The sequence below is a fragment of the Gigantopelta aegis genome, chromosome 6, assembly GCF_016097555.1.
Source record: "Gigantopelta aegis isolate Gae_Host chromosome 6, Gae_host_genome, whole genome shotgun sequence".
Lineage (NCBI taxonomy): Eukaryota > Metazoa > Mollusca > Gastropoda > Neomphalida > Peltospiridae > Gigantopelta > Gigantopelta aegis.
Window position 1 is genome coordinate 76,119,081 of NC_054704.1, and position 14,217 is coordinate 76,133,297.

The 14,217-nt window shown below is 39.0% G+C and overlaps 1 protein-coding gene across 1 annotated transcript; it reads right to left on the minus strand.

Annotated features, from left to right (window-relative positions):
* Positions 1 to 4,175: 4,175 nt before the first annotated feature.
* Positions 4,176 to 11,924, minus strand: LOC121375614. Its single transcript, XM_041503158.1, has 5 exons — positions 11,352 to 11,924; positions 10,607 to 10,752; positions 8,908 to 8,995; positions 5,156 to 5,315; positions 4,176 to 4,495 (listed from the first exon to the last, which is right to left on the minus strand). The coding sequence occupies exons 1-5, from the start codon at positions 11,411 to 11,413 to the stop codon at positions 4,388 to 4,390; spliced, it is 564 nt and encodes a 187-aa protein (XP_041359092.1). The 5' UTR covers positions 11,414 to 11,924; the 3' UTR covers positions 4,176 to 4,387.
* Positions 11,925 to 14,217: the final 2,293 nt, after the last annotated feature.

The window sequence follows — 14,217 nt, forward strand, 5'->3', positions numbered from 1 at the left end:
CAAATCTGTCATGAAATCGCATTGTGACACGTGACCAGCTACGAACACCCCAGTTCTGACGCTCCCTACACCATTCACGTCTGTGGGCTATGTGACGATTTGTAAAGGTAAGCACAACCCGGGGCCGTTGAGCATGAAGATGGGCTGCATGAAGATGATTTCTAATCGTCTGACCCGTAACTCAGACACCAGTAGCCTGATGAAGGTTTGCAACAATTTGATTTGCCGTTTGAGCTCGATTTCTTAGAGCCTGGATACCGATGAATCGATCCTGTACTCCTGTCGTTGCCCTGGGACGACCTGAACGGGGTCGATCGTCAACATTTTGGGTTTGTTGGTACGTGTTCCATAGTCTGCTAATCACTGACTTCAAAACAATGAAGGTGTTGGCCACTTCACGCTTACTTCTGCGTGTTTGCAGCATGCCAATAGTCCGTAGACGCTCATCGCGTTGCATACGCCGCATCGCAAATTCAAACAATAAAAATGACTAAAACCAAAACAATAACAACTGTATGATCAACAGAATAAAACAGATTTACAGAATAATGTTCCACAGTGATTAATCGACCTTCCTGGAAATTGTCAAAATCGAGAATGACACCCCACACACGTGCAAACTATGGAATGTGTTTCGGTGTGTTGATTAACAGACCTGAACGTTATTCACTAGGATGTCTGTGGTCAAAACGTATGTTCGGTCTAATAATTGATATTAACATTAATATTTCAGGTTCCCCTACATTTTTTGAAGAGTGTATTTATTATTTTGTTGTACATTGTATTACGCTGATAAGTTGTAAAACTGTAAAGTAATAAAGAACTCGATCTTGAATTTGAATCATATGGTGATTATCTGGTCAGACAACACCGATAACAGGCCCGTAGCCAGCATGATTAGCGGGGGTGGGGGGTCGAATTTCATGTAGACGGAACTCATCAAACGCGAGCGTAGCCGTAGGCGGAAGGGGGGGAGGGGTGTCCCCAGATTTATATATATATATACAGAACCCCTTGCCAAACAATGTGATGACGCCGGTTACACTCTAACTTTTGTTGCGAAATATACGTTAACAAGTTTCATTAAGTGGTGGTATGCAAGGAAAATGGCCTGGCAACAGTGCCACGACAAAAAAGAAACGTTTGTTTTCAGTCGTACCAATGTATTTATAATAAATTATACATGGTAAACATTGTAACAAATTTAAGCCTACTGGAACACATTTGACTACTAATCAGCGGTTATTGGATGGCAAACGCACAGTTATATCGACACTTGATCACAGATAAAATGCGCTGTCGCTACATGGCTTCTCTTTTCAAATAACAGCAAAGAATCATTATGTGCATTTCCCACATCCCACAAATAGGATAGCATACATGACGTCTTTTTATGGACCAGCTATGGATCATTGGTTGGGACAGGAAATAACCAAACGGGCCCACCTAGGAGGATCGAACCTTCAGCAAATGGAATCTCAGACAGACGTTCTTGCTACGTTATTCCGGTAATTTGGGGACAAAGAATTTTATATGTAAAATCCTATTTCTTTTCCATTTGAGCGGAACTCTCAATCCTGCGGGGGGGGGGGGGGGGATCGTCGTCCCCCCCCCCCCCCCCCCCCCCCCCCGTCTACGGGCCTGGATAATTGCCGATTAACTCATATATGGTGGTTTCTGTCTCGTACTGCGTTAGAATCGGATCTTTATATGCACCATTCCACAGACATGATAGGACATACCACGACCTTTGATATACCAGTCTTGGTGCACTGACTGGAAATAGCCCAATGGGATCGATCTGTATAGCTCAATGTTAAATAAATAATTTAAATGATCCTAGAGCAACCGCGCATCAGTGGATTGCTTTACCACTAGGCTACGCCTCGCTCTATATCTCCCATCACAGCTATTTAAAGACTACTAAGCATATAGGTAAATAAAACGTAATTTTGGATAAGAAGAGGCGTGCGATTCGCGCTCACAACTAGAGAATTAGTGGTTTTAGGGCAAATATATAATATCTGGTGCGTGTGTAGGGGCAAGTTCCGAGGGTCAACCCACCTCACCCCATCCCCACCTGCACCAAGCGAAAAAAAATGTTTCAATATAATATCCGGGGTAGCATGCTTCGACCTCCTAAAAACTTCACTCACCACAGTATCGTAAAACACCGTGAAGCGGGCTACCCCGTAAAAACCGGTCTATTTACGTTTGACTTGTTTTTAAGGAATCTGCATACGACTGAACCTAGATACGATAACGTAACGCTGACAGAAGACCGTGACGATATCAGCGCTACGTTATCGTATCTAGGTTCAGTTATTGAGACGTGGGCGAAAGTTTCCATTACAATACCGTAACTAGATTGAACCTTGACATCAAACTACTTTTGTTGAATTGAGAAAACCTTCCCAAAAACAAAGTGCACAAATGAGGAAAAGACAAGCAGACATCAAAATTTTTATACATAGGGAAATGTATACACGACCGCCATTTTGCACTGTGCGCACTATAAATAACATCACATTACGTGTAACATTAAACAAACCGCTGCCATTGTCAGTCTTGTCTGCTTCGCAGATTCATTGCCTTAGGCACAAGTTCACAACTTCCTAGACCTTCTCCAAAATACATATTACGACAGTCATATATTTTTGCAATTTAAATATGAACAGAAATAAATATTATTGAAAAAGAGAAAGAAGAAAGAATAAAGGAAACAGAAAAAAAGAGACGCAATAAAGTTTTCTATGTTCTATAATTAGACAGCAGGTTTGATAAAGGAAAACACAAAAGACAAAACACAAAAAAAGGCATCGCAATGATTAAGAAATGGCTACACAAGTAATAATAGCAATAAAATAAATAAATAGTAATAATTTTAAAGATCCATACTTTATTTACTAATTAAGGGAAATGTTTTGTTTCATTTATATACTTATGTACATGAAAACAATTATTTCTTTATTGTCTTCTTCACTTAGAGTATTTTTACCATTTAAAACTAGTTGTATATCCATTGGCTGAAATCTTTGCAATGAATTCCAGAGAGTGTGTCTTTGCCTTTCATATAAAATGCATTCACAGAAAAAATGACAATTGTTTTCAAAATTATATCCACAATTGCACGAGGAATCGGTGCTAAGACCAACTCGATATAAGTCTGCTTTTAAATCACTACACCTGTGTCTTAACTTGGTATGTAATACATTTTCTCTTCTATTACCAAATGAATAGTACGGCGCAACGCATGGGACATCAGGTTTTATTGCTTTTTTAAATGAAGATATGTTTTGACAATTTCGAATTTCAGCCCGTAGTTTTATTGTCGATAATGGATAAATGAAGATTGAAGTAAATTAGTTCTAGCAGGGGGTAAAGAAATATCATTCCGATGTCTTAGCATGTAATGTGATATTTGTCCAACTGTTTGTGGAATATTGTGTATCATAAAATCAGGAGCCATACCTTTTATTAGTTTAAACATTGTGCATAACGTTTTGAATTTACACCTGGAAGTAAGTGCTGCTAATCCAGTTTCGTAATACAAAGACTAATATTTCGCGAACGTTAGTGAAAGGTTCGCTGGCTGAACTTGGGGCAGCCGTTCGTCCAATTCTACTCTTTGTATAATCATTATTGACGTAGCCCAGTTTTAAATCACACGCCTGATGCGCGGTCGGTCTAGGATCGATCCCTATCGGTATGCCAACTGGGCTATTTCTCATTCCAGCCAGTGCACCACGACTGGTATATCAAACGCCGTGGTATGTGCTATCCTGTCTGTGGGATGGTGCATATAAAAGATCCCTTGCTACTAATGGAAAAATGTAGCAGGTTTCCTTTCTTTGACTGTCAAAATTACCATATGTTTGACATCCAATAGCCGATGATTAATAAATCAATGTGCTCTTGTGGTGTCGTTAAACAAAACAAACTCCTTTTTTTACTGACTTAAAGGTGTCTACTCAAGTTGCAAGTGTTATATTACACACGTCTGATAAATAACTACAATTTAATCAGTTAATTAAATTAATAATATGAATAATGGTCCCATCAAGAATCACTGGCGAAAACAAAACAGTACACAGAAATCTTCATAGAGCATCCTTCAAAACAGAAACCAGTAGTGTGTTTATATTTTCAGAAATAAAAATACATATACTAGTGCATCTATATATATGTTTATTTAAGTGCATTTATGACAATACAATGAAAACCGCCAGAACGCTATGAAGTGGACCAAACTCAAGGGCTTGTGGGTGAGTCAAATCGCAATGAACTGGATAACAGTCACTGACACTGACATCACATGCTCTGAAATGGTCGATCAAATTTAGTTGAGTTCAGACACAGAACTCTGAGACAGAATGAAATAGTTCGATTACACCAGTTCCAGCCTAGTCGCCGTGTGGTTGGAGCCAGTCGGAAAGTTTCTCGAAGTCTGATTATGAAGTCCACCCATTGAGGTTTCTTTTAAAAACGCACATCTCTGTAACAAAGTAAATATAACAATAATAGCAATAAGGTATAAAACCGAATCTCAGTGTGCTGTTAGCATAATTCCTAAAAGAAGTTTGTTTAATTTTAACGACACCACTAGAGTACATTGATTTATTAATCATCGGCAAAATAAACTTTGTCCAGGACAGACAGGAGTTTTAGAGAAAAACACTATGACGTGCAGTTGTTTTAATGATCTCAAATAAAAAATACTATGACGTGCAGTTGTTACAGACAATGATCTCAAACATAAAACGCTGACAATCATTAGTCGGTATTAACAGACCCTAGTTTTTATGCGCTTACAGACACATCACTGAAATCAAACATTTTATTTTTTTTCTCAAAACGCACGTACGTCTGAGAAATAACAGTTATGGAGTCGAGTTTTAGTCTATTTTTAACGACATTTCACCGTGTCAACGTCCCAGACTCTTGTTTCATTCTCTTGTAACGTTATCCAAATGTATTACAGGTTTGTAACTTAACCAAACTTAGTGTCCATTTTTACGGGTTGAAACTAGGGTCTGCGCCTTTAAACACTGCATTTTGGGGGCACTCAAAAAATCAAGTTGAAGTTCCCAGTTTTTAAATATCCTACACATCCTAGCTGGAATGTCAAGTGTGTATAAAATATAAAAATGCTTACGTCATCACAAAGTCTGTCGTCATTGGTGAAGCATACATCAAACTGACAGCTGAACACCACGTGACTATATCCTGGGAAGGTGAACGTGTGGAATGGTTTCGACCAATAGGTTGTGCCGTTACCCTCGGAGAATATAATCTGAGCGCCCTCATTGGTGCATCTGCAGACAAATGGTGATGGCAATAATATAATTGTAGATGATGATGATGATGATGTTGGTGATGATGATGATGGTGGTGATGATGATGATGGTGGTGATGATGATGATGATGGTGGTGATGATGATGATGATGATGATAATGATGATTATGAATGTACTGTGATAATAAATAGTTTTTATGCTTATTTATATAGAAACACGTTGTCTTGGGTACATACAATTTCAGTTCTCTAAGAATTTTATTCACAAAACAACAATAAATGGCTAATTATACAAAAAAATATATATACTTTTACTACGATAAGTACATCTGTGTAAGTATTCGGATTAAGGAATATTCTAAATATAAGTGCACAATTTAAAAACAAAAAACAACACGATCTCTTGCATCTATGTTTCATGTTTTGTTTCACTGAAGTAGGCTGAATAAACCTGAATCCGTAGTGTTTATTGTTAACACGTTTTATTTTACTAAATATTCTTACTTTGGGGGGTGAACTGGATTATGCTTGCAGTAATCTTGTGATCATGTCAGACACGCCTTGATATAAAAGTCATGAATCTTGAAACACACAGAAAGAAAGAAAGAAAGAAAGAAATGTTTTATTTAACGACGCACTCAACACATTTTATTTACGGTTATATGGCGTCAGACATATGGTTATGGACCACATAGATTTTGAGAGGAAACCCGCTGTCGCCACTACATGGGCTACTCTTTCCGATTAGCAGCAATATATCTTTTATTTGCGCTTCCCACAGGCAGGATAGCACAAACCATGGCCTTTGTTGAACCAGTTATGGATCACCGGTCGGTGCAAGTGGTTTACACCTACCCATTGAGCCTTGCGGAGCACTCACTCAGGGTTTGGAGTCGGTATCTGGATTACAAATCCCATGCCTCGACTGGGATCCAAACCCAGTACCTACCAGCCTGTAGACCGATGGCCTACCAGGACGCCACCGAAGCCGGTCTATATCACACAGAGATACTCAAAATATGTTGACGATCTATTTAAATACATCCATTTGGCTGCTCCATGGTGATGATCTATATGTCAAATCCAAACTGTCCAATGAAATTAACACTACGGATACCAATGTCTACCTATAATGCGCAAGTTAAATGTGCAAGCACAAGCACTGTAAATAACATAGTTTTTAACACCCGGGGCGTAGCCAGAGAGGAAAAAACGCCGAGGCAAACCCAGAACTGTAAAATAAATATCAGTGTCATGGGGAAAATAAAATAAATCTGGGGACATTCCAGACGAGGCAAGCGTCTCGTCTGCCTCATGCTGGCTACGCCTTTGAACACGATTTTTTTAAAAAGAATAGACAAGAAATAAAATACTAGACTAGTGCCCGTTGGATACTAATTATCTTACAAATCATTGTTTAAAAACACACCCAACTCTATATTAAATGGTATCTAGGTAGCAGTATCATGCCAAATTGCACCTAGCCGCTTCAAAGTTCGGAGGGCACCTAACTTTATAAATAAAAGTTTGTTTTAAGTAACAACACCACTAGAGCACATTGATTAATTAATCGGCTATAGGATGTCAAACATTTGTTAATTAATTAAGACTATGACCTAGCTGTTTCAAAGTTCGAGGGGCACCTAACTTTAAAACTTAAAGTTTTGTTTTGTTTACAGAACATATTGGTTAATTAATCATCTGCTATTGGTCTGTTCCGGACCAGATGACTGGCTATCCAGAGATCGGGCCCGGGATGGACTTGCCCGAAACCTTAGTGGTATAGAGGCATCTCTCTCTCTCTCTCTCTCTCTCTCTCTCTCTCTCTCTCTCTCTCTCTCTCTCTCTCTCTCTCTCTCTCTCTCTGCTATTAAAAGAAAGAAAGTTTGTTTTGTCATTTTGTCATTACACCACTAAACCGGACACGCATGGGACCAACAAACACAAGTTTGTTTTGTTTAACGACACCACTGGAGCACATTGATTAGTTAATCATCGGCTAATGGATGTCAAACACTTGGTAATTCTGACACATTGTCATCAGAGGAAACCCGCTACATTTTTTTCTAATGCAGCAAGGGATCTTTTAATACGCTCCATCCCACAGACAGGATAGCACATATCATGGCCTTTGATATACCAGTCGTGGTGCACTGGCTGGAACGAAAAATAGCCCAATGGGCCCACCGATGGGGATCGATCCCAAACCGACCGCGCACCAAGCTAGTGCTTTACCACTGGGCTACGTCCCGCCTCTCAGCTGTTGAATGTCACACATTTGGTAATTATGACTCATAGTCATCAGAGTTACATCATTAGGCAAGGCATCTTTTACATGCAATTTCCAAACAGTCAGGAAAGCACATACCTTTGACCAGTTGTGGCGCACTGGTTGGAACGAGAAAAAACCCAGTCAGTTGAATGGATCCAACGAGGTGGTTCGATCCTGCGACGGAAGCACCCCATGCGAGCACTCAAGCGACTGAGCTAAATCCCGCACCTTCTATTTACCTAACTTTAAAACGTGCATTAAATAAAGCCACACGTATTATTTGTATAAAATGTGGTTTCAGCTGGCCTGTAATTTAACTATCAGTGTATCGGTTACTAAAAATAATGCTAAGATGACAATTGTTGTGCGAAAGTTCGAATTAAGGTAGTCAAACCAGCTTTTCTTTATATCTGAAAATTGCAGCATAATCCCTACTTTACTCATTTAATTTAAGAAAGATGAGTTGTACAATTTATATGTGTGGTATGGTGTATACTATTATATTGATAGGAGCGTTGCATATGGGAACTTTGTGGATATGATATAATTGTCTTTTATGTACATGCATTGTAATGTATTTATTTTATTTCATTTCATTTCAACTTATTTTCGTGCTTATATCCAATTAAGATTCCAGCACGCTGTCCTGGGCACACACCTCAGCTATCTGAGCTGTCTGTCCAGGACAGTGAGTTAGTTGTTAGTGGTTAGTGAGAGAGAAGAGGGTGTAGTGGTCTTACACCTACCCATCGAGTCGTTAAAACTCGCTCTGGGTGGGAGCCGGTATCGGGTTGCGAACCCTGTACCTACGGGCCTTATATTCGATGGCTTAACCACGACACCACCGAGGCCGGTAAATGTATTTTAAACGCTGTGACAATGATCGGCAATCCAAATACACATATTCGTGTTCGTATTCTATGGGATTTGACTTTGTCGTGTAAAAGCGATTCACACAACATTCTCTGAGCGTAAGGGTCGGGACGTAGCTCAGTGGCACAGCGCTCGCCTGATGCACGATCGATCTAGGATCGATTCCCATCGGTGGGCCCATTAGGCTATTTCTCGTTCCAACCAGTGCTCCACAACTGGTGTAACAAAGGCCGTGGTAATGTACTATCCCGTCTGTGTGATGGTGCATATAAAAGATCCCTTGCTGCTAATTGTAAAGAGTAGCCCATGAAGTGGCGACAGTGGGTTTCCTCTCTCAATATCTGTGTGATCCTTAACTATATGTCCGACGCCATATAACCGTAAATAAAATGTGTTGAGTGCGTCGATAAATAAAACATTTCCTTCCTCTGAGCATAAAAGATCCTAATAATAAACCAAATCAAACCCATTGTGATCCAGGAACACCACTGCATGAACGCCATCTTCAGTTCCCGCCACACAGCTGTAAGGAGATATTTTCTTGACGGCAATGTCTGTAAAATGAAAGATTACACTTTTGAATACTTGCTGCCAGTACCAGAATTGTATTTTAAATTCCAGATGGTTGACCATCTTGTGTAGTGTATTACAACTACTACTGAAATAGCATGCTGCCATGGTCACACAGACTAAAAGTCTGGGCTCAATTTCACTAAGCATCGCAAATCTAGTTTTGTACGTAAACGTAAATCTACGACTAAACCACAATTTTTATTACTGTTATAGTCATCAGAGGCAAGGCATCTTTTACATGCAATTTCCATGCATGTAAAATGCTCCATTTTCCGTTATGATGCACTTTTCTTTGTGAAATAAATGCGAAACACGTGAACGTATGCCTGATATAATTCCTAGTCGCAGACTTAAACTTACGATGTTTTGTGAAATTGGGCTCCCTGTCTTGTTTACATAGGACAGATATTAATCAGTTATTGTAAAAAAAAAAAAATAATAATAAGATATTACTTCGCTAATTTTTCCGATTGTAGCAACAATTTAAGTTTGAAATCCACACTCACATATAATATATTTGGTAGTATCTAATAACAAACAGTAAAAGAAACTATTCAAGCCGAATTTATCTGTACACTAGCGATGTTGCATTTGGTCTGTGCTTTGCATTCATCATAGTCTATGTAGCTGTTAAAGGCAAGTGGCCGTTCTATTAAAGTTAAAACAGCTTTATTTCACAAACTGACATATTCTGTAAACAGATATCTTTGTAACTTATTAGTATGCGTATCGGTGAAGGATTTCCCAGGAAATCGGGTAAAATATGACGTATCTCCTATTACTTACATCTCTGGGGCCTAATTCACAAAGGTCTCCTAGGCTCTGTTAGACAACAAAGCATCCTCTTTGCAAGTCTTTTAGCACTGCACTGTGAGATCGCAATGTTGCGAGAGTTTAGTGAATTAGGCCCGGTCTTTAGCTCCAAGACAAAAGATTTGGAAAATACGACGTATCGACTATTATCGTTAGAGGAACGATATCCAAGATATTTATCACATTATGATATGTCTACTATTACCTTCGTTTGTGGTCTTCAGCCCTAGAAAATAGATCGTCCTTGAAATGTAGCAAAGTATCATATATAGACTATTACATTCATCTGTAGATCTTCAACTTAAAGAGCAAATATTTTCCAGGAAATTTGGTAAAATATGATGCATCTCATATTACCTTCATCTGTAGTCTTCATTTCCAAGAAGAAATATTTTCCAGAAAATATTAGCAAAATATGATATACTAGTATTAACTGTTACCTTTATTTGTGATCTTTACCTCCAAGATGAAAGATTTTTCAGGAAATTTGGGAAAATACGACATATTGACTATTGCCTCTATCTGTGTTCGTTAGAGGAATGATTTCCAGGTTATATCTCACATTATGATATGTCTACTATTACCTTCATCGGTGGTCTTCAGCAAAATATGATTTATCGGCTATTACTTTTATTTGTAGGTCTTCACTTCAAGAGAAAATATTTTCCAAGAACTTGACAAAATATGATATATCGACTATTACCTTTATCTGCACGTCTTCACTTCAAGAGCAAATACTTTCCAGGAAATTTGATAAAATATGATATATCGACTTTTACCTTCATCTGTGGTATTCAGCTCTAAAACGAGTCTGGCGTTTTTGTTTAGTTTGGCTTTCTTGAGCGGGCGTCCAGTGTACGGATCTTTTACCGTTAGTTCTACTAGGAGCTCTGTCTTCGACAATGACTTGGTCTCGATCTTATGTCTGTGAATCCAAAATATGCAAATTGTAGAAAAGATAATTTAAAGATAATTGACATATATATATATATATATATATATATATATATATATATATATATATATATATATATATATATATATATATATATAATATAGTTTATTAACTTCCATTACTAAGTGAAATATGAACTCATGTCGATTTGATTAATATTGTATTAGTTTGTATGGTTCATTAGAATAAATATTCAAATACCTGACTGATGAAATGACATATTTATTTCATATTTTAGTATTTGTATTTTGTTGTTAATACACCTACACAGCCCAAAAACTTATTACAGTCCTATATCTTATAACCGAAACAACTTATGTGGAAAAACAAATCTGGATTGGGTTTTTTGTTTGTTTGTTTGTTTTTGTTGTTGTGTTTTTGTTGTTGTTTTTTTTTTTTTTTTTTTTTTTTTACCGTGACCGAATAAAAGCTATGCATCATTTCAGGTTTGGCATGGTAGGTGACGTTTGTTTTGACATGTATTAAACCAGAACCACCAATTATATAACATTATACTGTAAGCAAATCTGAACATTAATTAGACTTGAGCAAGTTTTAGATTTTCGTACTTCTCGCTATTTGTTGTCGACCCTATTTGTAGATTGTCAGCTTTATCAAAGTCGCACGTCATTTCAAAACTGATGTCATAAATGGTCTGCGTTCCTGAAAACTCGACAAAGTGGAATCTCCATTTGAAGATATTATTTGATATCTACAAAATAATTCAAAACACGATGTGCAAGGATATTAACATGAATAAACGAAAAGTACAGTAACATATTATAATTTAATACTGCTATTGTATAACGAACAGTGTCCATAACACGTTATTTAGTAACATTCCGGTAACTGCAGCCTGATGTAATGTGAAAATTGACAAAACATGTGCGCGTACTTCTTTCCAGTTATAGTTCGGCGGTGGATCCAAGGGGGGTCTTAAGGATTTCAAGAACCCCTCTAGGCCTCTAGGTCTAAGAATTCCTCTGCCACCCCCACCCCACCCCGTCTGTGGGGAACCATGATTAAAGACAACATAGGACATACAAAAGTGGCCTTGTTAGTTTAAGAGTGCACTTTTTGTCTAACTGGTGAAGATGTTATATTGGTGTACCCTGATTCTTTTTTTTTTACTTCAACCTCCGCCCCCACCCCCAACTAGTTATTTTCTGCTAGCTACGACCCTGCCTTAAATAACTTCTTTTTTCTTTCTTTTTTAAAAATCTAATGTCCCCTTTCCTTTCTCTCCTTTGAATTCCTTCTCATTTGTTCCCGATCTGGCAACTCCTCCTATTTTTCAACTTGTTTCGCTGTCCATCTCCACATCCCAGTCCTTGTCTCTCTAGCCGAGATAGGTGCTTGTCTCTTGTGGCTATCGGTCCTGCACACCTGTCATTTCCCATCAGCTTTTAGCTGTGGGCTTAGTCTGGCCAGTTCGGGAAGTGTTCAGTAGTTACTTCTGGCATTGTTAATCACCTACTATGCACCCCTATCATATACCGGCGGTCGTTAGTTAGTGTCGTGGGTCAGACCATCTTTATTAGCGGAAGAGGACGAGGATGCCAGGTGGGTGCAGGGGAATAGAGAGACTGCACTCGTGGAAGAAGTTGAGACAAGTAGGCGCTGGTGTGGACCGCTCAAAGGACAGAGTCGGAGCAAACTGACAGAAAGGGTCGAAACATTGAAATCGTGGGAGAATTGGAAAGTTTTTTTTCACATTACGATGATGATATTGATTCAGGTTCAGATCATTTTTAGCATGCCTATGTCCACTAAGGTTCAGGCATGTCCCGCCCTGGTCCAGTCTCTGGCATGGCCAGTGGTTGGACCAAGGGGATGATATTGATTGGTAATATATCAGAAGTTTGTTTTGTTTAACAACACCACTAGAGCACATTGATTTATTAATCATCGGCTATTAGATGTCATTTTGACACAGTCATAGAAAGAAAACCTGCTACATTTTCCATTAGCAGCAAGGGATCGTCTATATCCACCATCCCAAAGACAGGATAGCACATACCACGACCTTTGATATACCAGTCGTGGTGCACTGGAACGAAAAATAGCCCAAGGGGCCCACCGACGAGGATCGATCTTCGACCGACCACGCATCAGGCATGCGCTTTACCATTGGGCTACGTCTCACACCTATATGAAAGAAAGAAATGTTTTATTTAACGACGCACTCAACACATTTTATTTACGGTTATATGGCGTCAGACATATGGTTAAGGACCATACAGATATTGAGAAAGGAAACCCGCTGTCGCCACTTCATGCGCTACTCTTTTCGATCAGCAGCAAGGGATATTTTATATGCACCATCCCACAGACAGGGTAGTATATACCACGGTCTTTGATATACCAGTTGTGGTGCTCTGGCTAGAAGGAGAAAAATTCGAATGGGCATACCGACGGGGTTCGATCTCACGCCGACCGCGCATCGAGCGAGCATCTTACCACTGGGCTACGTCCCGCCCCTATATGAGAAAGATGAATGAAAGTGTGAGCCAGCTTTATGGAATAACTTACTGAATGTCTCATATGCCTCATATCAGATCAATTAGAACGGAAAACAGGTATTTAGCATGTGACTCTTTTTCAAAGGGGAGCCTATGTGTTTCACTTGTTTCTTCATAAGATGTATGTTTTGACAACCTCATTCTTCATGGCTCACAAGATGACAAATCACAAATATCCTCTAGATCCCGTGATAACCTACTGGTCATATCCCTAGTCATTATATCCTATGTCTGAATTTTCAATACCAGCTAAACACTCTTGCGTTATCAGACTCTGACTACACCCGGTATCTCTATAGATTGATATTGCCTTAGGACACAACTCTTGTTTCACATCACAAACCATACCAGTGGACACATACGGGTTTACTTTCTCTGCCATGGGACTAACCATTAACTCTCTCGCTAACGGAGCTGACCTCACTAAACCGACCACTTGCGCATTATCGCGTTTCCTTTTAAAACAGTCCCCGATAAGATGGTTATCCTTTTTACAGTAACTGCAATGTGGACGAAAAGTTCGTGCATTGGCTGATAATGCAGGCCTATCCTTACTTTGCCCACCAGGTGCATTCCTTGCCTGACTAGCTGACCAACTAGATGACTCTCCCCGATAGTTACTTTCCCGGGAAAAACCTGTCTGAAATTTCTTCTTATCACCCTGTTGTAAAGAGCTACCCGGTACTGCCTGAGCTTTGTGTATTAACACGTAATCATCTGCCACTATGCCTGCCTCCTCTATCTTTTTGACATCACGATCATCTAAATGAATACGTAAGCTAACTGGTAATCCATTTTTAATGTCCTGTAAGATCAACAACTCCCGTAACTCGGTATATGACTCTACCTGATGAGAAATCACCCATTTATCAAACATCCCTGCCTTCTTAGCCACAAACTCACTATAAGACTG

Coding starts and splice junctions, on each gene's coding strand:
- LOC121375614 (XM_041503158.1), bottom strand. CDS start 11,413: ATGACGTGCGACTTTGATAAAGCTGACAATCTACAAATAGGGTCGACA. Junction 8,996..10,606: donor GCTGAATACCACAGATGAAG/GTAAAAGTCGAT, acceptor TTCATTTTACAG/ACATTGCCGTCAAGAAAATA. Junction 4,496..5,155: donor ACGACAGACTTTGTGATGAC/GTAAGCATTTTT, acceptor ACTTTGTTACAG/AGATGTGCGTTTTTAAAAGA.